Consider the following 24,241-nt stretch of genomic DNA (forward strand, 5'->3'; position numbering starts at 1 on the left):
AGCATTCAGCCTAACTTTCCCTTCCTACCTAAGTTCTGTCTTGCTATAGGTCCAAAGCAGTTTCTTTATTCATTAATGGTAATCACAGCACACAGAGGGGATTCTCACATCACCTCCCCTTTTCTGTTTAAATAAAAAGGAAAATTTTAACTTTAACATAGTAAAATTACATATAACAAAACAGGTATCAAATAAAAATTACAGTTACAATATTTATATCTACTTTATCCTTTATCATAACTAAGGAACACTATGACTATAACTATAAATTCTTCAACTCCATCAAAGACTCCAGAAGGATATAATATTACCTAAGTAAACAGGAAGTGCATTGTAAGCAATTTCCAAAATTCTAGAATTGACAGAGACATCTCGCTGCCCAGACAGTCACCCAAAGTTCTTCTATACCATTGGGGCACCCATCTTCAGCCTACAGGATCATAGTATCTAGCAGACTTTTCCACGAAGCAGGAAATTTCAAAGACAGTTCTGTCTATATTGGCAGTTTGTCAGTCACTTTCTTTTGTGTCCAGCAGAATGTCTGGCAGACTCTTTCAAGAAGCAGGAACCCCGAAGGACCATCTCACCTTTAGACAAGTTCAGCAGTCATTTCTTTGTGGGCCCTGCATGTCCAGTTAAGCAGTCCAGGCAAAAGCAGTTTCTTGCCCAAATGGCTAGCAAACTCTATAAGGAGCCTCTTCAATGCCCATATTCCTCTCGAAGTAATTGGTGTTGCCAGGAGCAAATGTGTCTCATTGTCATGAAAAGTCCTAAGATACTAAAACATTTTAAATGCCATATTCTAAAGGTCTCTGAAATATTTGAAGAATACCTAACTAACTGAAATATATCTCTAAACATCTAGAAAATCTACCATGACTACAAGCTTGACTATTATAGATGAGTATCTATTAACTTATATTTCTTAATTATATATTACATTTTAAAATGAGCTACACAAACATAATACCTTAATGAAGATCAGAAATATATATACATATGACAAAATTGACCTTAAATTTGTATCAATAAACCAAGATCCATACAAATGCAAATCTCTACAGCATATCTATATCATAACCCCCTTTAAATATAAACAAAGATTTATAGACAATATTTGGGAATATGTGCGTAGTTTTGTCGAAACTTCTTCCTGCTGATTGGGGGCTCTGGTAATCAGGTTTTTTATGGTGTATCCTGTGTGCTAGGTTCATCTCAGTCAGCAGTTGGGCGAAGTAATTTTTTTGAGGGGTGTTCAAGGTGACCTTTGATGGGGTCTTATTCCCTCAAACCATACCAGTCTGGAAGCAATCCACAGGTTCTCATCCTCTGTGGAAACAAGAGAAGAAACTCTTCCAAAACAACATATCCTTAGACTCAAATTCTGAAATCAAGATGCCTTTATGTTGGTTTAACTTAGCAGTCCATAAAATGAAATGTCTCTCTGTACTTAGCTCCTCCACAGTCAAAAAATTAAAAGACAACACAATAATATACATAATCCAGACTTTGTAAATTTTCCATTTTTACATGGCTTATTTTTCTTTACTCCTTTAAAATTATGAGTATCTTTACTCTGTCTCTTTAAAGATTTTATCCATTTTAAAAGCATTAACTTTATTTTATGATTCTATAGTCTTTTTCTTCTCTCTTTAAAGCCTACATAGATTTCTGTTTTTGAAACATGGTTTCTCTTTGTAAACCTCTCTGTCCAGGAACTCACTCTGTGAAACAGTCTGTTCATGAACTCACAAAGATCCACCTGCCTCTGGGATTAAGTGTATGTGCCACCACCACCCAGCAGTAATATATACTCTTAACCACTGACCCATCTCTTTAGGCTCTCTGAGATTTTTACCTTGTAGCTCTAGATGGCCCAGTTCTTGCTGTGTAGACAAGGCTGATCTCAGACCCACAGAGAGATCCACCTACCTGTGCATCCAGTGCTGGGACTAAAGGCATGTGCTATCACATTTGTCATTTACCCTGCTTTTTACCTTTGGTGGTGCTACAGATAGAACCTAGGGTCTTACACATGGTAGGCCAACAGTCTCTAATAGTCTGTATTCATTCATATCCCCACTTTCCCCCATATTTATGTGCAGAAGAAAGTTGCTTTATCTTTTAATATGTGTGAGGTTTTTGCCTACATGTATATATGCGAACTACCATGTTTGCCCGGTACCCACAGGCACCAGAGAGGGTGTTGGATACCATGCAACTGGAGTTACAGATTGTTGTGAGCCACCATGTGGATGCTGGAAACCAATCCTGGTTCTCTGCAAGAGCAGCAAGTACTCTTTACCCCTAAGTTATCTCCAGCCCATGTTTACTTTTTAGAAAAAGTAAAAATCTATTGACTATTTATATACATTTTATGTATGCATGTATGTATATGACATTGTGTCTTGTTCATACCAACCCTCCAACTCTCCTCAGAACCTCTCCCCATCCCAACATGTTTCCTTCCCACCATGTCTATATATATATATATATATATATATATATATATATATATATATATATATATATATATTCACCAAATCTAATTTGAGCCACCCACATGTGCCCAGCCTCATTTTAAAGTCTTTTTGTAAGGGGCTATGGAGATGGCTCAGAGGTTAAAAGTACTTGCTGCTCTTGGAGAGGAGCCAGGTCCAGTTCTGCCTACCTTCATAGCAGTTCATTTCTGTCTATAGCTCCAGTTTCAGGGGATCTGAAACTCTCTTCTGTCCTCCACAGGCATGGTATGAAGGTGGTGCACATATATACGTGCAGGCAAATACACAAAATAAAATTTAAAAATCTTAAAAAAAATCCATAACAAAACTTTTTGTGAGACAGGATGTCACATAGCCCAGGCTAGCCTTAAGTTTTATGTAACTGGGTATGACCTTGAACTCAATCCTTTTGCCTCTACCTCCCAAATGCTAATATATAAGCATGAGCCACCATACTTGGCAATATATATTTAAAATTTCTTACTTTTAAAAGATAAAAAAATGCTGAGTTTGATGTTTCACGCCTTTAATCCCAGCACTTGGGAAGCAGAGGCAGGCCGATCTCTGTGAATTTAAGGCCAGTCTGGTCTACAAAGTGAGTTCCAGGACAGGCTCCTAAGCTACAGAGAAACCCTGTCTCAAAAAAACCAACCCCCCCAAAATATTCCTTGATGGTTCCATACATGTATATGGTGATTTCTAGCCCTTTCACCCCCATTATTCTGTATCTCCTATGTCCTTCTCCCACAGAAATCATCTTTCCAGTATCCCCTTCTAATTTCAAGTCTTATTTTGGTGTGTATGATCTACCATGTTTAAATAGGGTCTGATGACTTTTCTTTTTAATCTCAAAGGTAGGTGAGTCAGGCAACAAGATGGCTCAGGAAGGAAAAGGCACTTAGCACCCAGTCTGACAACCAGAGTTTGGTCCCCAGTCACACATGGTAGGAGAGAACCTTCTCTCCATGTTATCTTCTGACCTCCACCCATGTACTGTGACCTGCTGGTGCAGGAACTTGCTCATACGTACATGTGAGCAGTAAACACACACTAAGTAAATAAATGTAAAACAAATAAAAAATTCAGAAAAATAAAGTAGGTGCATCAGGCTAAGGTTACTCTAAAATCTGAGTAATCCAGAGTCAGTACTTGACAAGAGAGACATGTCTCAGAAATTGCTTTATTAACAGTATATTGGTCTCACAGCTAGATCTTTATGACTGTGAAGGATTCGATCACTAGGTGGTGATGGTGCTCCTTAATGGCGTCTTCATGTTGATATCTTTTGGATCAGTGCTTGAAATTCTTCGAAACTGACTTCTCCATCGCCATTCTTATCCAGCTCTGCAAACAGATTGTCTATAGTACTCGCACCCTGGTATTAGATAAAAAGAATGGGATAGGGTAAGGAAGAAAATTTAGATAGGATACTGAAACACATCTCTGAAATTAGGAGGAACTGTATTTTCCTTCCAAGAAGGCAGCCTAGGTTTCAGTCACATGCCACTGGTAATGTGATAATAGGTGTGGCGAAGCCTGCTTGAGCTGTAATGGTGGTTTTATGGCACATAACTGGGTTCTATCTTTCCTTTTTATTTTATTTATCTATGGGACAGGGTCTCATTATGACCTGAAACCCACTATGCAGATAAGACTAGACTCGAACTCAACAGAGATCCACCTGCCTCTGCCTCCAGAGTTCTGAGATTAAATGAGTGAGTGTACCATAATGCTTGTCCCTCCCCCATTTAAAAAATACTGTGTGTGTGTATGTGTGTGTGTGTGTGTGTACGTGCGTGCATCTGTCTGTGGGCATGTACATGTAAGTGCAGCTGCCCTTAGAGGCCATTAAATGGCATCAGATCCTTTGAAGCTACAGGTGGTTGTGAGTTACTGGTGGACATGAGTGCTGGGATCTGAATCTAGATCTTTTGGAAAGAGCATCATGTGTTCTTAGCCACTGAGCAATCTCTCCAGCCCCCTGGCTCAAGCCTGTAATCCCGAACCTGGGTTCTCTGCAGCAATAGTAAATGCTCCAAACTGCTGAACCATCTTTCCAGTCCCTCATCTGGCTATTTTTATGTGTACAGTTCAGTAGTGTTAAGTATATATTCTTTACTATGCAACAAATCTCCACATGCATGTCTGAGGTTTTGGGTTCAAGTCCCAGCAACACATACACAAAGTTATTGTGAACTATAAGAAAATTAGGAAACACCAGATTATAATGTTAGTTTTTTTTCAGCTTTGTGTGTGTGTGTGTGTGTATGTGTGTGTGTGTGTATTCTAAAAACAAAAATCATGTGGATTTGGGCTGTAGCTCTGTGACAGAGCACCTGTTTAGTCTTTGCTAGGCCCTGGGTTGTATGTGGCCATGTCCCCACAGGGCTGTGGGCAGTATTTCTGAGGCAGCCCTCAGCCCTAGGCTCTCAGCTGTGTGTGCTCTCCCACCCCCAGAGGCAGTGGCCTCTGGCCGCTCAGGTTATGCACTTACCTTCAGGAGAGTGGGGAATTCTGACTGAATCAGTAGCTTCAGCTCCTCCTTTGATAGCTGGTTTGGATCGCCTTCTTTGGCTGCATATTTTTCAAAAATGCTCTTCATTTCTTCGGGAGACTTCTTGGCACTCATTCTGCTGTCCTGTAAATTGGGAAGAAAGTAGATTTACCAAAATGCTAAAGTGGAGCTTTCCTGCCAAGTGCTGCCAACAGGTTTTTACTCCCCTCCCTCTTTATGGGGAAAGACAGAGGGGAGAAAAGGGAAAAGGGAGAGAGAAGAGATGTAGATGAGAACAACATTATTGGCTCCTAAAGTATTTTAAAAATAATCAAGTTAGGAGCTAGGGAACATAGCTGTTAGTAGAGCGCTTGCTTAGGCTGCTGGAAGCTCTGGGTTCTATCCCCAGCACTGCAAAAGTCAGTGGGCATGTTAAGAACTCACCGAGCTGCTTACCAGTCAGAGCAGGCACTGGAAGAGTCGAAGAGCAGCAGGCGATAAGCTGATGAAGTGTCGAGGAGGAGCGCCTTTATATAGTCTTTACAGACACATCACCTGATTGTGAAATTCCCCTTTGTTTACTATTTAAGGGTAATGATTAATGGGTTCTGAAACCAAGCGTAAGACTCTCAATTAAGGGCAAGCTCCAGTAAAGAGCTGCTACTTCAACAGTTGCTTAATGGGTCAGAGTCCTAAGAGTAAAACCTTGATTTTCTTTTCCTTAGAATACTTCCCCCCCCCAATATAAAATTTTGATCTTGCTCACAGCTCACATTTCTGAAAGCAATGACATTGCAGATTTAGGCTTGAGAAAATTTTTCTTCCCATGTAGAAAAAAGAAATTCTCTCACAGAGGGAGATACAAAAGTATTACATGGCTTTTAAAAATACAGAATTGGGCCAGGCAGTGGTGGCCCCTGCCTTTAATCCCAGCACCCAGGAGGCAGAAGCAGGTGGATCTCTGTGAGTTTGAAGTCATCCTGGTCTACAGAGTGAGTTCCAGGACAGCTAGGGCTACATAGAAAAAACCCTATCTCAAACCCCACCTTCTAAAAAGGGAAGGTAGATCAAAATTTCTGATTTTATTTTGCAAAGCAGTATTTTTGAGTAACTTGCCATTTTCTTTCTTTTTGACTATTGTTCCTATCCGTGCTTTTAAAAATTTCTGTATACTTACATTCCTCCTTCTCTCCCTCCCTCTTCCTCCCTTCCTCCCTTCTTTACTCTCCCTCTCTCACTTCTGGCTACCCTGGAGTTTGCTTTACAGATCAAGCGAGCCTTAAACTTATAGAGGTCTGCCTCCTGCCTCCCATGTTGGAATTAACAGTGTATGCCACTATGCCTGGAGATATTTCTCCTGTTTGTAACAAAATATATTTTGCCAAATCATTCTAAAACTTGTGAAAACACTCATCTCACACTTAAACAATTGGAACTAGTTCAGAAGTTTTGGAATAGCCAGATATTTGAAATTAGAGACGAAATTGATTTTTTTTTCTGGAAAGAGGCCCATAAAATAACTACAACATTTCTTGGGGATCATTACTCTAATGCTGATTATAAGTCACAGGTAGGGGGTTTCAGATTGATTTCAAAAACCCTTCAACATCTTTGAAGCACTTGGCCATTTAAAAATTTCCCTGACCTGCAGTATAGCACCTACAATTTGATGTTTGAAATACTGGACTGTACTTTGCTCAGATGTTTTTCACCTCGAAAACTCTAGGACCTTATTTACATTGGAGAACAAATGTGAGATGCTATGATGTTGCTTACACGATTCTGGTCATTCCTGAGCACTTATCATTCTATAGGTTTTGGGTGTTGTATTGCAGTTTATATGACTCCAGTACAGACTTGTGTATTAACCCACTTATTGGAGTTACTGGCATTGTAGGTTAGCCTGTCAGTAGGTAGGCAGGTAGGTCTGTCTGTCTACTGTGTGTATGTATGTATATATATGTATGTATATATGTGTGTGTGTACATATGTACACATGTGTATAGTTGTATAGTGTGTCAGGTGCTCTATCAGTCTTCCACCTTTATTCCCTTGAGATAGGGTCTGTCATGGAACCTGAGCTAGGTTGGTAGTCAGCAAGGCCAGTGAACCCCTTCTCTGCTTCCCACCCCCATAGTGCTGGCGTTACAGGCACACACACAGCCAGCCCTGACCTATTCCATGGGTGATGGGATTCCTACTCAGAGCCTTATGCTTATGCACAGGTGCTCTTAGGCACTGAGCTGTGTCTTCAAATCCTTATTTATTTGCTTATTTTTAGAGCCAGGGTCTCTCACGAGGCCCAGTCTGACCAAGGATAACCTTGAACTCCTCCTGATCCTTCTGCCTCTATCCCAGCAGTGCTAGGATTGTAGGGGTAGGCTACCATGTCCAGCTGGCATTGTTTTTACTTGATGATTTTACACAATAATATTCTGATTTTGGCAATGTTTTTTCAAAGGTTTTAGAAAATTTCCAGTGTTTTTGTTTGCTTGTTTTACGTGTAAGTTCTAGTCTACTGGGAGGAAGTGAGCTTATGTGACTCATCATAGTAAGAACATAGTTTTTCCTCCAATGTCTTTTGTTATTATTGCTGTTGGCTTTTGAGATGGGATCTTTTTATTTATCCCAGCTCACAATGTAGTCCAGGCTATCCTTGAACTTCTTCCTGGTCCTTCTATCTCAGTCCTCCTGACTGATTGCCCCACTCCAACATCTTTAAGGGTTTTTATTTCATTTTGTTTTACATCTAAAGCAAAGTGGCAAGAATAATACAGAACTCTACCTTTTGATTAGACTCTACCTGTAAACATTTCCACATGTGCTTTTTACTACACTTGATCTTAGCCAAAAGGCCGAGAAGCTATCCACATGTGCTTTTTCTGGCCAATAGTTTCCTCATCAATTCTCTGAGGATAAGTTGTGGAATCTCACTGGTTTCCTAAGGACAAGAACTTTTTTCTGTAGAGCCTCAGTGGTGTTATCACGGCATATTTCAATCTCAATTGTTTTCTCAAATGATCATTTTGAAGCTAAAACTGATGGGAGTTGGTGTGATATTTCTTGTGCCTATATTGAAAAAACTGATTTTAATCACTACATATAATCTAAATATCAGTAGATTATATGGCAGATGTTTTATATAGCATACTTTCTTCATATCATATGGAATATATGATTTGTAAAAGTATAACAAATACATAATGCACAAAATCCATGTCTAGTTTATGTGGTGTGGGGATGGAACCCATGGCTTCATGCATGCCGAGCAAGCACTCTACCAACTAAGCTACATACCCAGCCCAAAGGACTTTTCTTCTTTAGGCAGTCTATGCTCTTGATTTTGAGCAGAATAACACGGTCACAGAAGCTAAGCTGCAGGCGCTCAGAGTCTTCTTGAGGGGGTAAAAAAATTCTGTCCAAAGATCAAGCAATTGAACAGAGAGGTGCTACTTAACCTTTGCCTCTCCGTTTTTCCATTACCAACTTGTACCTGTCATTCTTTCCATTTCTCTCATTTCTAAGCACACTCTTGAACACACCCTGCATTTATGGCATGTTTCCATACGTTGTTAGTTAATGTTTCATGAGACTATTGGTGGATTTTGTGTTTCTAACTTCTGGGTTACCAGTGTACTAAGAAAAAAAATAAAAAGAAGACAAGAGAGATATCACTGGAGGATATGAGCATGCAAAAGTATGAGAAGAAGCACAAGGTATTTGTCAAGTTCTGTTAGCATTTGCTATTTGCTACAAGCCTGAGTTCTGACAGGCAGCATTAGGTCACTTTAAGCAGAGATTTTCCCTTGAAATGAGATGTGTAGCCTAAATGACTTTTGGCCTATATGGTGCACACCTATAATCCTAGCACTTGGGAGGTGGAGGAAGGAGAATCAGAAGTTTAAGGTCCTCCTCTGCTACATATAGGGAGTTTGAGGCCAGCCTGGGCTACAGGAGACCTTGTCTAAAAAATAACTTCATTTCTTATTACAAAATGTATTAGTGTTACTAATGACCAAGTCCCCACAACACAAGGTGGATGTGAAATGCAATTGTATGTTATCTTTGACTTTGAAATTTAAAATATCTGAACCCATCCTTTCTAAGGAACTAAATTTTAGTTATTTAAAAGGATAACTTAATTTTAGTTTTCCCTAAAAGTGACAGCATACCTGTTTCGCTTACTTGACTTTTATGTGGTACCTATCTTCCCTGGACCATCAGAGTTCATTTTCCTTTTTACTTCCAGCCTTTGCCTGAGGTGTGCAAGTCCTGCCTGTGCTAGTCTTTAGTTCTGAGTCCCCAGAGGCCTCCGCATAGGAGCCAGTGCTTACTGAGGGCTTTTGTTTTGTTTTGTTTTGTTTTTATACTATGGACACTCAGCTTCTGCAGCCTCCTGAAATCATTGTAGCAACACTATGAAATAGGTGCTGTTCCTTTGGTCTATCTATATATAGATGTACAGAAGGGACAGCATGGCATTCCTGACGCTGCTTTAATAAGTTCTTACCAACTCAGTACCTGGAACACTCCCTTTTTTACTTGTAAGTCAGATGTTTAAAGTGCTTGATAGGATGTGTTCGTTCTGAAGTTACAGGACAGATTGCTTAGTTTTTTGCCTTCTAGAGGCTGCTTATTCATAGATATGCCCTCCTTCCTGAAAGCCAGAAGCTTAACATTGTCCAGTCTGTCTGCAATGTCCACTTTGCTATATTTCTCCTCTGATTCTGTCCTTCCTTCCTCTCTCAAGGTCCTGCATGATTATGTGGGTTTACCGTCACAATCCAGAATAAACATCTCTATCGGGTGAATTCCTTAGAAATGAGGAGTTCAGCCTCTCTTCTCTCCAGCCTATGTGAAACCTTCTGTCTTGTCATGACACAACAAGAAAGGCCCCTTCCACCACCAATAACTTTAACAGGATCACATTTGTAAATTCCTATGTCATAAAAGGTGCACAGGTTCTTAGGTTCTAAGAACTAGAATGTGAACATCTTTGGAGGGGCATGGGACATGAATTACCAATGTCTAGATGAGTTATTTGATAAGGAGAGCATATTCATTGTGCTCTCAAATCATGGGCTCTTGCAGTGAAGTATGGAGAAGGCCTCTTTAGAAATGTAATGAAAAAATAGTCTGTGTGTGGGAGTATGGTGGGGGAGTGGGAAGTGGAGGAGCCATTGGCACTGGACTGGCCTAGCTGAGGTAGAAAGCACTGGTTTGAATCTATCAGGAGAGTCCAGCTTAGTAGGGTCATGCATAAGGTGAGACCTGAGGGCCACTCAGGAGGGGTCTACTTTGATTTGTAGTGACTGCTGGACCAAGTAACAAGGCATGTTAGGTAACATAGTAATGACGTAAAGCTGTTCATAATTATGCCCATCTTCAACATGACTCATAAAAAATCCAAGTCAGAGTAAGTCTTAAAAAAGAGAGAACCCCCAAAACCTTGGGACTGTTGGAGAGGAACAAACTGGGGAGTCTTTTTTTTAATTATGAAAGTTGGGCCTTTACCTTAGGCTTGTTTTTAGCTAGCCCTTATGATTTAAGTTAACCCATATTTTTTTTTATTGCTTTATAAATAATACCATTGAAAATTTCCACTTCCTTCCCTCCTCCCATTTCCCTCCTGCTGCCCCACTATCCCTCCCCCTCCAGTCCTAAGAGAGGGCAGAGTACCCTGCCCTGTGGGAAGTCCAAGGCCCTCCCCCCTCCATCCAGGCTTAGGAAGGGATGCATCCAATTAGAATAGGATCCCAAAAAGCCAGTACATGCAGTAGAGACAAATCCCAGTGCCATTATCATTCGCTCCTCAGTCTGCCCCAATTGTCAGCTACATTCAGAGGGTCCAGTTTGATTCCATGCTCGTTCAGTCCCGGTCCAGCTGGCTTTGGTGAGCTCCCATTAGATCAGGAACACTGTCTCAGTGGGTGGACCAACCCCTCGTGGTCCTGACTTCCTTGGTCATATTCTCCCTCCTTCTGCTCTTCAACTGGACCTTGGGAGCTCAGTCCAGTGCTCCAATGTGGGTCTCTGTCTCTATCTCCATCTGTCCCCAGACGAAGGTTCTATGGCAATATTCAAGATAGTCATCAGTCTGACTACAGGGACAAGGCCAGTTCAGGCACCCTCTCCTCCACTGCCCAGGGTCCTACCTGGGGTCATCCCATAGACTCCTGGGAACCCCTCCAGAGCCAAGCCAACCCCAACATGGCTCCCTCAATTAAGAACCCTGGGACACTGAAGGACTTGAACTCATTACACTTTTACCTAGGTTGCAGATTATCTCAGCCAAGGTTAATTAGTGCCATAGTTATCCTGTGCGATGCTTTACATCTCCCAAAGCTTTATAGCTTATTGATTTTTCTTTTCTTTTTTTTTGTATGCTGTATGGCTCTGTTCCAAGAAAGGACAGAAGGGTGTGGGGGTCAGATCACAGCCAAGGGTAGGGTCAAGGAAATAGTTTTTCAAAGGAAGAAGCTTTTCCCTTTCAGATGCAAAAACTGTGGTATTTTGGAAATGTTGGGGATAAATATAAAGGCACTTAGGGTTCACTAACTATGTGACATTGATAAAATTAGCATGCTTCAAACCATGTTGTTCTCCTCTCCTAGACTTTTTGGGTCTTTTTGTTGCCCAATTAGGTTGTATAACCTGAGAGGCCATCACTCGCCACCCCCCCATCCCTTATTTTCCTTATTTTATCCTTTTTGAGACAGGGTCTCATGTAGCTCAGGCAGGTCTTGAACTTTCTATGTAGCACAGACATGCCCTGTTTTATGTGGTGCTGGGCCTCAAACACTAATCCTGCATGGTAGGCAAATAGTCTACCAACTGAGCTACATCCCAGGCCCCCAGTACCATCCATCTTTAGAGCTTGTCATGTTGTCTGAGGACTGAGTCGCTGTGTTCTCTATCCAGACGTCTCCTTCCTTCCAGTGTGGCTTCTGCATGCTTGCTCCCCACTGATATCATTTTGTGTGTCTCTGGATGAGCCCTTCTGAACCAGGCCCAATGAGACCTCTCCTGGTCCGTCCCTCTCTGGGGACTCTCCTGCAGCTTCTCATTGTATTTTTCTCTTTTCCTTGCTGCTCTGGGTATCATTCGAACTTGGGATATGTTTCCCTTTCTCTCTCATCTCCAATATCTTTCTTCTAGTACATGTTCTTTGAGTATTCTTACATTTTCATACTTATATACAATACACCTTGATCATACATATCCAACCCAAATCCTCCTCCTCACCCACTGGACCCTCCCCATATTCCTCCTTCCCATCTTCATGTTCTCTTCTAGCTCGCACATTTTTTAAAATGTGGATTTTTTCCTTTGAAAGCTTTATGTAATATTTTTGATCATATTCTTTCCCCTCTACCAGTTCCTCTCAGATTCTCCCTCCCACACAGATTTATGTTTTCTCGGAAAACAAAATAAACAAAAAGCATAGACACAAACATGGAGTCTATTTTATGTTGACCAACTACTCCTAAGTATGAGGCCTGCTCTGGAAAATGGTTGATATTATCCGTGTCATTCCATTGAAGAAAATGGATTTTCCTTCTCCTAGTAGCTATCAATTGCAAACAGCTTCTTGGTTAGGGATGGGACTTTGTGTCCACTTACCCTTCTCCAGGCTGGGGTTTTATCTGACTTGAATTCGTGCAGGTCTTGTGCATGCTGTCATAGTCCCTGTGAGTTCTTACGTGCATCAGCTCTGTTGCGCCTGGAAAATTCTGTTTCCTTGGAGTTGTCCACCACCTTTTGGCTCTTACACTCTTTCTGCCTCTTCTTCTCCATAGTTCTTTGAGGGTCGACAGGAGGCGCATGATAAAAGCATCCCATTTGGGCTAAGTGCTGCAACAATGATTCTCAGCCTGTGGGTCATGACCTCTTTGGGTGTCAAACAAGCCTTCCATAGGGATCACCTAAGATCACTGGAAAACACAGATATACATTACAACTCATAACACTAGCAAAACTTACAGTTATGAAATAGCAACAAAAATAATTTTATGGTTGGAGAGTTACCACAAATGAGGAACTTTATTAAAGGCTCATACTGTTAGGAAGGTTGAAAGTCACTTTGCTAAAAAGTCTCTCACTCTCTGCATATTGACAAGTTGTTGGTCTCTGTATTAATTACCACCTACAGAAAGAAACTTCTGGGATGAGGGTTGAATGATGCTCTGATCTGTGGGTATAGCAATATGTCATTAGAAGTTGTTTTGTAGCCAGGTGGTGGTGATGCACACATTTAATTCCAGCAGTGGGGAGGCTGAGGCAGTTAGATCTCTGTGAGTTCAAGGCCAGCTTGGTCAACAGAGCAAGTTCCAGGACAGCCAGGGCCACACAGAGAAACCCTGTCTTGAAAAACCAAAACTAACTTAATAAATAATTTTTTCTTTAGTATAAATTCTTTTTTTTTAAATTTTTTTAAATTTTTTTTTATTGATAAAAGGAGAATAAAGAAAAGACAAAAAAAAAAAAGCAAATTTCCACCTCCTCCCAGCCTCCAGTTGTTTTGCTACTCTGTTTATTTAGTGGAATAATAGGATGTTTTCCCTCTGGCCTATGACCTATTTCGTCCTAGGTTCTTGACCTCATTAAAAGTGTCAGGTATGGTTACCATATCATGGAGTGAGCCATAAGTCCAATAAAAAATTATTGGTTACTCTCATAACATTTGTGCCACTATTGCACCAGTGGGTATCTCTTGCAGGTAAGTGACACTATTGTAGCTCTTCTAGCTAGGACATTTTAAAAATTCATGTGTATGTACCACAGTGCACCAGTATAGGTCAGAAGACAACTTGTGGGAATGGGTTTTCTCCTTCCACCATGTAGGTTCTGGGAATTGAACTCAGATCCTTAGGCAAGTATTTTTTTTCATTGAGGCTTCTCACCAGCCCCTAACTAGAGGATCACCATGGCTCTTAAGCCTTAGGATTTCTTTTTTTTTTTCTTAGGATTTCTTTATGTGTTTTTCCAGGAGAAGGCCATAGTAACTATTTCTGAACATGGCATGGACAGTGTGAACTAGTAGCCTTGTGAGACCTCAGTAATACATTTCACTCTCTGCCTTTAACTTGTTTCATTAAAATTGTACAGTGGACAGAGTCAATTGTTCTAAAAGGTCTGTGATTAAAAAGTCAGCAATCTTCAACCCTTTCTTTGATATCCTCAATTCTACTCCCTTAATCTCAGGTTTCTAAATCATTGCTACCACATTATTCTTTTCAAATTTCCTTGGTGCAGGAGGAATATTTAATACCATTTTATGACCAATGCATTTGCTTCCTCTCCATCCCCACCCTTACACTTCAGTTTGGGAAATGATTTTTGGTCTGGGGGTATTTAGAAATTTCATACCAAATGAGCACAAAGACAACTTAAAATTTCTCTCTCTCCTCCTCCTCCCTCCCTCCCCTCTCTATCTTATACTTTTTTCTCTTAAAATATTTTAAAATTTAGAGATAGACTCTCATTTATGTGGGCTTGTTTTTTTTAATTCTCTTCTTTCCTCCCTTTCTTTCTTTCTTTCTTTCTTTCTTTCTTTCTTTCTTTCTTTCTTTCTTTCTTTCTTCCTTTCTTTCTTTTTTTTTGAGACAGACTCTCTCTTTATAGCCTTAATTGTCCTGGAACTCACTATATAGACCAGGCTGTGACCAGAATTTAAAGATCTGCCTACCTCTGCCTCCTGAGTGCTAGAAGTAAAGGTGTGTGCTACCACAGCTGGCTCTTTTTCTTTTTTCTTTTGGTTTTTCAAGACAGGTTTCACTGTCTAGCCTTGACTGTCTCGGAACTTGCTCCATAGACCAGGCTGGCCTCAAACTCCCAGAGATCTGCCTGCCTCTGCCTCCTGAGTGCTGGGATTAAAGGCGTACATCACCGCCACCCAGCCCCTTTGTCTTTTAAAAAAATATTTAGTTATTTACATTTTATGTGTATGATTGTTTTGCCTGTTTGTATGCTTGTGTACCACATACATGCCTGATATCTTTAGAGGACAGAAGAAGGCAACCGGAGCCAAGGATGGCTGTGAGTGCTGGGAACCAAACCCAGGTCCTTTGCAAGGGTAACCAACACATGCTCTTAATTGCTGACCTATTCTCCAACGTTCAAGCATCCTGTTCTTGTTTTTTTTTTTTTACTTTGGACCTTATGTGTAAACAAGGGTGAACTGATTGAAGAATCGTAGTACACCTCTGACAAGAACCCAGGGAACTTTATTACCATAGTTGGAACTTGAATAGAACCTAAATGGAAGCTGAGACTCTGAATAGACACAGGACTTCTTAGTCTGTAGCAGCTCTTGTGATCTTACCTGCCTTTTCTTAGAAAATACACACAAGCATTTATAAGCCTCTTGGCCTCCTAAACTGGGGGCTGCCTTCTCTCACTTCACTCAGTAATACTTAATCTTGCCCTCATTAGCCAGCCAAAGAAGATAGGGAAGCCAGGCTAAGAGTTAAGGGAAATTCAGAAACCAAGCACTCATTTCAATGAGAGGTATACTCCATTTTTCCCCAGCCCTTTCCCTCAGTGACTCTTGGAGCTTGCTTGGGTCCCAGGGTTCAGATGGCTCCAAATGTTTCCTGGGGCACTAATAAAATCAGGTATTTTCCTAGAAATTCTTTGTTTAAGAAATTCCAGTTGTTAAGGATTTCCTTTAGAGCTGTATGTGGCTTTTAGGGTGTGGTGGTGGGGGGAGTGTAAACAATCTTCTATGAGAACCCTGAGTAATTTTATTAGAACAGGTTGACTTACCCAACTGCAGTCTAATCTAACATCTTAAAACAACAACAACAAACATGGCTGGGCGTGGTGGCACAGGCCTTTAATCCCAGCATTCAGGAGGGAAAGGCAGACCAATTTCTGTGAGTTCAAGCCAGCCTGTTCTGTACAGTGAGTTCTAGACGGCTAGAACTACATATTGAGACTCTGTCTCAAAAAACAAACAAAAAACAAACAAACCAAAAAACGTGAAACAAAACAGTTAACCATAGTAAACAGAACTGAGGAAAAGGAATTACCAGGTTAATGAAAACAGATTTTATTTTTAATCATCTTTCTAAGTTTTTGTGGTGTGACTCAACAAATCTGAACTTGTTTTCTTGGGGTTCGTTTGTTCAGTCATTCCTTCAGTTTATTTCTACTGTCTGGAAAGGCACACTGGTAAGGAAAAGTAACAACCGCCCTTCTCATCCAGAAGCAGGCAGCAGACAACTGAGAGAAGGGCGGTGAGGAGGGAAAGCCCTGTGCAAGGCCACAGACAGAAGCCTGGGGAGCTAAGCTACTCAGCAATCACAGAGTTTACAAGGGTTTCATTTAGAACAAGGTGGTCTAGAGGGGTTCATTAATAGGACTTGGCAGATTGGATATGAAGAAAATGAAGCATTGCTAGATTTTTGACTCACAGGATGTACAAGAATATGGAGAGGAGAGGAAAGAAGAGGAGAAGGGAGGGAGAGAGAGTGTGTGTGTTTGGTATATGTATGTGTTTGTGCAGGTGTGTACCCATGTGCATACACATGTGAAGGTCACAGATTGATGTCTGGGGTCTTTCTCAGTGGTTCTCTTAGTTTTTTGAGACAGGGTTACTCACTGAACTTTGAGCTAATTGATTTGCATAATCTGGTTGGCCACAAGATCTCTGGGATTATACACATACATGTGAGCAACCTCATCTGACTTTTATTGGGTACTAGGGTTCTTAACTCAAGTCCTCATGCCTGCATGGGAGGCACTTTAATCATCTGAGTTATCTTCCAAGGTCTCCTCTCTTTCTTTGTTTGTTTTTTTCTTTTTTGAGGCAGTCTCAGGTATCCCAGGGTGGCTTGGAATTTATTATGTAGCCAAAGATGATCTTGAACTTCTGATCCTCCTGCTTCTTTTTTGCTAGTGCTGGGATTGGATTGTAGGTGTTCGCCACCATGCCTGCTTTATAGGATACCAGAAATCAAACCCAGGGCGTTGTGCATGCTGGGCAAGGGCTCTACCCTAGCACTGGAATTACAGGTGTGTGCCACCATTCTGTTTATGGAGTTCTAGGGATCAAACCCAGGGCTTCACATATGCCAGGCAAGAATTTTACTAACCAGGCTATATACTTAGCTCTCTGATACACTGTTTTGTAAATGACTTGAGCGGAAGATGAGAACGGTGGTAAGAGGTACGTACAATTTGGGAAGGATGTATTAGGTGGCTGCTTTTCTCAGGAGCTCTGCAAGAACTGATCAGACACAGTACTCAAGGGAATGTTTTCTCAACAAGTGTTCCTCTAAAAATAAAGCAAAAAATATGGGGAATTACATCCTTGGAAGATGGTAAAGCTGGATTTGTTTTGTTAAAGGTAATCGACATGCCTGAACACAACCCTGGTGACTTGGGAGGAACAATGAGACTGGGATTAAGACGAACTGTTTTCACAACTGAAAATTCCATACTGAGTAAGTATCCCAGAGCTTTGATTTGTATACGACATTAGGAGTGGTTCAAATGGCTGTCCTACTAACCTTTTCCGCAGCTTTCTAGCTAGCCTGTCACCCAGTCACCTGCTCTTGCTGACCTGTCACTTGAGGAATTTACTTTCTCCCCATTCAAGTTCATTTAGAAGAGTATTGGTTATGTACAAAGTGTCCCAGAGATCAAATGATAATTTTTCCATACTATGTTTGTCCTGTCCCTGCAAAAATTCTCTTGAGAGCACTAATGTAAGTTTTTTTTTTGAGTTTATGGACCTACATTGAAAATGGCTTCCTCTTTCATTGTTTCCTTTTTGTGTGTTTGAGCCAGTGTGTGATACGTGTGCTAGCCAGAAACCTAAATGAACATATTTGTACATTTCCACAATGGTAGTATTTATTGAATAACAAGGTATAGCAGTTTCAATGGCAGAAATCGTCATAAAATTTACTTATGCCTACTTTGGTAGTTTGGCTGAAGTGAATGCAAGTATTTTATTTCAGTCTTTTTAAGATTTTATTTTATTTATTTTTTATTTATTTTTTTTTCTGAGACAGGGTTTCTCTATGTAACAGCCCTGGCTGTCCTGGAACTCACTCTGTAGACCAGGATGACCTTGAACTCACAGAGCCGCCTGCCTTTTCCTCCAGAGTGCTGGGAGGTGTGCACCATCACTGCTGGGCTGATTGATTTTTACTTCTGTGTATGGGTATGTGCATGTGTGAGTGCCGGTGCCCCTGGAAGCCAGAAGAAGGTGTCAAATCCCTTGGAACTGGAGTTACAGGTGGTTGTGGCCTGCCTGATATGGGTGTTGGAAACTGTTGGGTCCTCTACAAGAGCAAGCAACAAATGCTCTTAACTGCTGAGCAATCTCTCCATGCCCCTATGCTGAACTTAATTAGTGATATTAATTCTCAGATCATATAGCACACAGGAAATATATCTGTATACCTCCATATGTATGTATGGGTTACATAAGGAATAGAAACTGAAGAGGCTGCAGCAAAGTTGAAGAGGTTTCAGAGTGGGCTGAGAAAGTCTGTATAGATAAAGAAAGAGATCTGTGCCAAGAGTGAGCTGCTGGTTAGCATTGGGAGCTAAGCTGCAGAATTCAAGCCGATGGTGAAAAGGTCACACTGGGTCCAGAGCAGACACCAAAGCAGGAAATGGGTCAGGAGGTGATTCAGGTCTAGATGGGTGAACAGTTGAGCAGGTAATATCAGCAGTGAAGTACCAAGTGGACTCAGGGAGTCCTTGGCCTTTGATGAACAAACGGGGTATCAGATGATAGGCTGACATGGAGCCATGCCATAGCAGTATTCAGTGCCCATCATTTATAAAGGTCTAGGTGAGGGAATTATACTTTCCATGATCTGATGTGTCTGTTAAATTCTTAGGTTTGGCTCCTCAATATGGTTTTAATATACCCATATGCCGTCACACTTTAAAGTTTCCTCAATAAACTTCCAGGATGGTGTCTCTCTCTCTCTCTCTCTGTTTCCCAGAATAAGTCATGTATCAGTTTGTACTCGATAGTTTGAGCCTAAAAAATGATGCAGTTTATGGATCCACCCAGGAGCTACCTTCATGCTTCTTCCAAATGGAGTTAAAATTTGCTTGTAAAGTTACAGTGCACAGCCTGTTAAACCAGTTGATACAATATGGAATAACACAGAGTAGGGTATATTCTTTTCTCAGCACTGGGTTTCATTATTACGTAGTTTTGGTAGGCCTGGATTTCTGAATGTAGCTGAGGCAGGTTTTGAAGTCCTTGATGTCTGACCCCACTTCAAAGTGTGCCAACACATTTGGCTTTTGTTTCATGGTTTCCTGTGTGACTTGCCTTATTTAGTTCCCCATTCCTGAACTTCCTGTAGAGAGGAGGATAGTTGTGTGTCTCCTAAGTCTGGGAGTCCGGAGAGATCACTCAGTGGCCAAAAGCACTTCCCACCAAGCTTGATGACCTACGCTTGATCCTGAGACCCACATAGTTGAAGAAGAGAATTGACTCTCGCAAATTGTCCTCTGACCTACACACACACACACACACACACACACACACACACACACACACACACGAGACAGAGAGACAGAGACATAGAAAGACAGAAAGACGGGGGGAGATAGGCAGTCTAGAAGACTTAAAAAAATAAACAGTCTGGCAGAGGCAGGCAGTCTAGCCAGCCTGGTCTACAGAGTGAGTTCTAGGACAGCCAGGGCTATTACACAGAGAAACCCTGTTTTGAAAAATCAGTAAACAAACAAACAAACAAACAACAGGTTTCTGTCCCTCCAGTAGAAGAATCCCTGCATAGGGAGAGAGAAAAACCTGGCTTACTAGCTGATAATTTGCTGATTTTCCTGATCCCCACAGGGTTAATTATTATTTCTGTGGACCTTGCTTCATAGATTATCATATTATGTGAGAATAGCTTCATGTTAACCAAACCCCAGAGCCCATAATTTAATTTACTAAATGTATCTTGAGTGCCTGTCCTGTGCATATGCACCATGCTGGGTTCTGCAGCTCTAGCAGGGGCTGGACAGGAAGCAATCCTGTCTTCCCAGGGCCTCAAAACAAGTGAAAAAAATACGGCTGGGAAGGGCAAGGTGCTTCAGGGCCTGGAGAGCTCTGGTATCCAGAGCCATTCGTAAGAATATCTTCTGGGGCAGAGAATGGGGTTCAGTGGTAGAGCCCTAGCCCCACGTGTATGGGACCCTCTGTTCCAGCCCAGCATCATAAAAACCAAGAGTTGGGTAGGATGGTACCGGTAGGCTTGTGATCTCAGCACTCAGAAGGTAGAGACTGGAGGATTAAAGTCATATTCAGAACCAAGACCCTGTCTCAGGTCCCACTTTCAAATAAAGCAAAACACCTTCCTAACTGAAGGAAGAGTAAGATTGAAAATACTGTTTCCTTAAAGGATGGTCTAAAGCTTGGGAAAAGCATAGTGCCTCTTAGCAAGCTTGAAGTTGAACAACCAAGTAGACCAGTGAACAGCCTTTCTTCCTTTCTGCAAGAGGCTTTTGTTCCTGCACTTTCCTTTACAAATGTAAGAGCTTTCTCTTTATGACTGTTAGTGCTTCTCTGCCTTTCAGTTCTTTTCAAAGTCTTTGAAACTTTGTTCTTGTAATTGTATAAGTGAAAAAAAAAACCCAAAATGGTTAGTGAAAAAGATGATCAAAATTATGTGTTGTGAAAGATTTGGTGATAACTGTATTAAACTTTTATAAAAAAATCATTGTGTTTAATATATTTTAAGATTTTTATTGAGACATTGTTTCTCTGTGTAACAGTTCTGGCTCTCCTGGAATTCACTTTGTAGACCAAACTGGCCTCGAACTCACAGAGGTTCACTTTGAACTCACAGACATCTGTCTTCTGCCTCCCGAGTGCTGGGATTAAAAGTATATTGCCACCACTGCCTGGCTAGAATCTTTACCTTCTGAGACATCTCCATGACTGTGAATTTTATGAAACGTAAGCATAGCACCAAAGATAATTTTTTATAGAGACATAAGACCCACAGCATATAATTCATCTGTTAGTATACAATTTGCTGGTTTCATTGTACTCACAGAGCTGTTCAGCCATCACTAGAGTATCCATGAAGATGGCCTACTGTCGTCAGTGTCAATTTTAGATCATTTTCATTACCTCCAATAGAAATTTCTGTACACCTTTATTTCCGCAGCCTCTGGCAATCATCGATCCACTTTTTAAAAATTTACCTATTCTGGCATTTTAATGTAAATGAAACTACATGAAAGAAGGCCTTTTATATCTGGCTTCCATCACTAAACACACTGCTTTCAGGTTTCATCCATGATAACACGCATCAGTATTTCCTTTCTTGTAATCGCTATATAATAGTCCATTGTGTGGTTGTATGGCAATTTCAAAAGTCTGCTTACAAGCTTATGGGCTGTTTTACTCAATGATTTATTAAACTTGATTGCTTTAATTTTATTCATGTATTAATTTTTTATATAGGGGCTAATATAGTCTAGGCTGGCCTCAAACTCACTGCATAGTCAAGGATGACTTTGTTCCTTCTGTCTTTCCCTTCTCTTTTGAGCTACCACTCCCAATTTAAGCCATGCTGGAGATCACACCCAAGGAACTTGCTCTACCAACTGAGCCACATATCCTCAGTTTCCTGATTGCCTTCATTTTAAATTGTCCTTCTTTCTTTACAAAAGGCAGGTGGCGTGTGTACCTGTGGTCTTTAGCAAGCATAAAGTTTTGCTTCCCTACCTGGTGAAACTAGCTTCCCATGAGGTCTTTAGCAATGGCTGCTAAGTGCTAACAACTTTCGCCATTATTCTATTGAATGTCTTTTATTAACAAACAAACAAAGCCTTGTAATATTGTGGGCTTTTGGCTCCCTAGGTAGAATATTTATTTTGTAGGATCTTATTTTTTCCACAAACTGAGACATTTATTTTGTAGGCTTCTTTTCTAGTCAGCACATTTTTGCAAGGTTGGTGTGAGCAAAATACATTTGCCTATGCTACCTGTAAAAATGATTTACCATTTTGAGCTGGGCAAGTGACACACACCTTTAATCCCAGCAGCTGGGAGGCAGAGGCAGGGACATCTCTGTGAGTTCAAGACCAGCCTAATCTACATAGTGAGTTCCAGGACAGCTAGGAATACACATTGAAATCCTATTTCAAACCCAAACCAAAAACCAATGAAACAAAATGATTAAAATGATTAACAATTTTGATAGAGATTGTTTTTATGCTATCCTCTTTTAATTTCAATTTGATTTGTAGGCCTGTACTCAGTGCTTTGTACTTAGGGAGAAGCAGGAAAGTAAAGAAGTCTTTAATAAAAGGTTGCCCTCCAGCAGAAGAAAGCTTGAATACTTTTCTATTGAGGGACAATTCTTGCTTATCTTCTGTCACTTGTTAATCCAATAAGGGTTGTGAAAAATTGAATTCACTCTTTCTGAGCCAGGGATTATATGTATAAATTTATCTGAACAAAGGTACCTGTGGTCATTATTTACCCTGTTTATAAAAACTGTATTCATAAGAGTTTGTTTCTGTTCTGTGTCCTGTGTGGATGTGTTCTTTGAGATTGGGTTTTGTTTTGTTTATTTGTTTCAAGGGCCTTAGGAGATGAGAATGTAACTCAATTGATAGAATGCTTGCGTCTGACGCGTGAAGCCCTGAGTTCCATCCCTTGCACTGAATGAGCAGGACCTCCTGGTGGTGTGCATACTTGTAATCCCAGCACCTGGGAGGTAGAGGCAAGAGGCTAAAAAAATTCGATGTCAAGAAAGGCAGTGGTGGCCCGTACCTTTAATTCCAGCACTTTGGGAGGCAGTGGCATACGGATTTTTGAGTTTGAGGTCATCCTGGTTTATGGAGAGAATTCTAGAACTGCATAGAGAAACCCTATCTTGGAAAACAAAACAAAACAAAAAGCAAAAGAAAAATCCAAGGTCATATTTGGCTATATAGTAAGTTTGAGGCCTGCCTGCCTCAAAGTGGGGCAAGGCCCTTTAAATAAAAGGGCCAATGGTAGTGTGTGTGGAATTGTTGAAGCTGGTTTAAAGGCCGTTAAACATCAGCTGTTTTTCTAAACTGTTTATGACTCTCTAAGTTTGTGTATCTGTGGTCTTTTCTGAACTTTATTGTGCTTAATCTCTATATTCTTTTATTGTAGCATAATTTTATGTATCTGGGTTTTGTGTCCGTTTAGGCTTTAGTATGTGTATATATGTATTTTTAAAATTTAAGTTTATTTATTTATTAAAAATTTCCACCTCCTCCCATTTCCCTCCCACTTCCCCCCTCCTTTTGAGAATTTCATCATGAGTGCTGAATTTACATCACTTCACTTCTCCCCAATCCAACTTCTCCTGTGTATGCACCTCAAATTCCTCAAATTCACAACCTCTATGATTATTGCTGTTGTTGTTGTTTTGTGTGTGTGTGTGTGTCAAACCTACTGAGTCCATTTAGTGTTTACTTGTATGTACATGTGTGTTTAGGACTGACCACTTGGGACTGGATAACCTGTCAACAAACTTGTCCTTAGAGAAAACTGAAACACACAGAGAGCTGTAGTTTTGAGTCAGGGTCTCATGTAGCCCATATTGGCCTGGAACTCACTATATAGGCAAAGACCTTGACACCTGATCTTTCTGCCTCCACCTCTCACTTATGAGATTACCAGACTGCTTGTCAGTCATTGTTCTCGTCTCTGTCTTCTTCCCCCACCCCCAGTAGTTCTTGTTACTCGGGTTTGCTTTGAGCTCTCGGGCTCAAGTGTTCTGAATGCTGAGGACTTCAGGTGTGTTCCAGTGTACCTGGCCCCGGGTATATAGTGTTTAATTGAGTTAAGGAGCCCTAATGTGCTGATTCATTTCCTACTGATAACCATTTCAGATTGGTTCCAGCGTTTTATAAGAAAAGTGCTGATTGGGACATCTCCACACGGGCTTTTTGTTCCTTTCAATGTTTCCTTAAGACAGGTTTCCAGAAGTTGGGTTATTAGGTCCAAGGCTATGAGCACTTTATGACTGGTAATTCTGCCAGATTGTTTGAACCCGATTGTTTGAAAGAAGGGTGAGTAAGTTCAGAATGACATCAGCTCTGCCATTGTCCTCCATTCCCTAGTTTTCTGCTCACATCATTGGTTTGCCTGCTCTGTTATCGAGATCAGAAGTTAATCTTCACTGCTGCCTTTGACTGACTTTTTCCATTGCTACACAGGCCCTTTTCTTCCCCAACCAATTGTTGGTTTGCTTGAGTGGAGATTGCT

General features: G+C 40.8%; 2 protein-coding genes across 6 annotated transcripts in view; one reads left to right on the forward strand and one right to left on the reverse strand.

Annotated features, from left to right (window-relative positions):
- Ctps2 (CTP synthase 2) overlaps positions 1–24,241 on the forward strand; it is a 123,402-nt gene that overhangs the window by 52,883 nt on the left and 46,278 nt on the right. For all 4 annotated transcript variants that reach the window (XM_075957151.1, XM_075957152.1, XM_075957150.1 and 1 more), the window contains exon 14: positions 17,348–17,444. In XM_075957151.1, the coding sequence (XP_075813266.1) occupies positions 17,348–17,444 (97 nt within the window). The remainder of the gene's footprint in view (positions 1–17,347; positions 17,445–24,241) is intronic.
- S100g (S100 calcium binding protein G) lies at positions 3,666–5,526 on the reverse strand. Of its 2 annotated transcripts, none has more exons than XM_075957657.1 (3): positions 5,452–5,526; positions 4,996–5,139; positions 3,666–3,876 (listed from the first exon to the last, which is right to left on the reverse strand). In XM_075957657.1, exons 2-3 carry the CDS (start codon positions 5,128–5,130, stop codon positions 3,772–3,774), a joined length of 240 nt encoding a protein of 79 aa, XP_075813772.1. In that variant the 5' UTR covers positions 5,131–5,139; positions 5,452–5,526; the 3' UTR covers positions 3,666–3,771. The 2 variants fall into 2 exon arrangements, with proteins under 2 accessions (XP_075813772.1, XP_075813773.1); XM_075957658.1 differs by having other exon boundaries at positions 5,440–5,526.

This window comes from Microtus pennsylvanicus, chromosome X, assembly GCF_037038515.1.
Source record: "Microtus pennsylvanicus isolate mMicPen1 chromosome X, mMicPen1.hap1, whole genome shotgun sequence".
NCBI classification, from domain to species: domain Eukaryota; kingdom Metazoa; phylum Chordata; class Mammalia; order Rodentia; family Cricetidae; genus Microtus; species Microtus pennsylvanicus.

Coding starts and splice junctions, on each gene's coding strand:
- S100g (XM_075957657.1), bottom strand. CDS start 5,130: ATGAGTGCCAAGAAGTCTCCCGAAGAAATGAAGAGCATTTTTGAAAAA. Junction 3,877..4,995: donor AATTCCCCACTCTCCTGAAG/GTAAGTGCATAA, acceptor ATCTAATACCAG/GGTGCGAGTACTATAGACAA.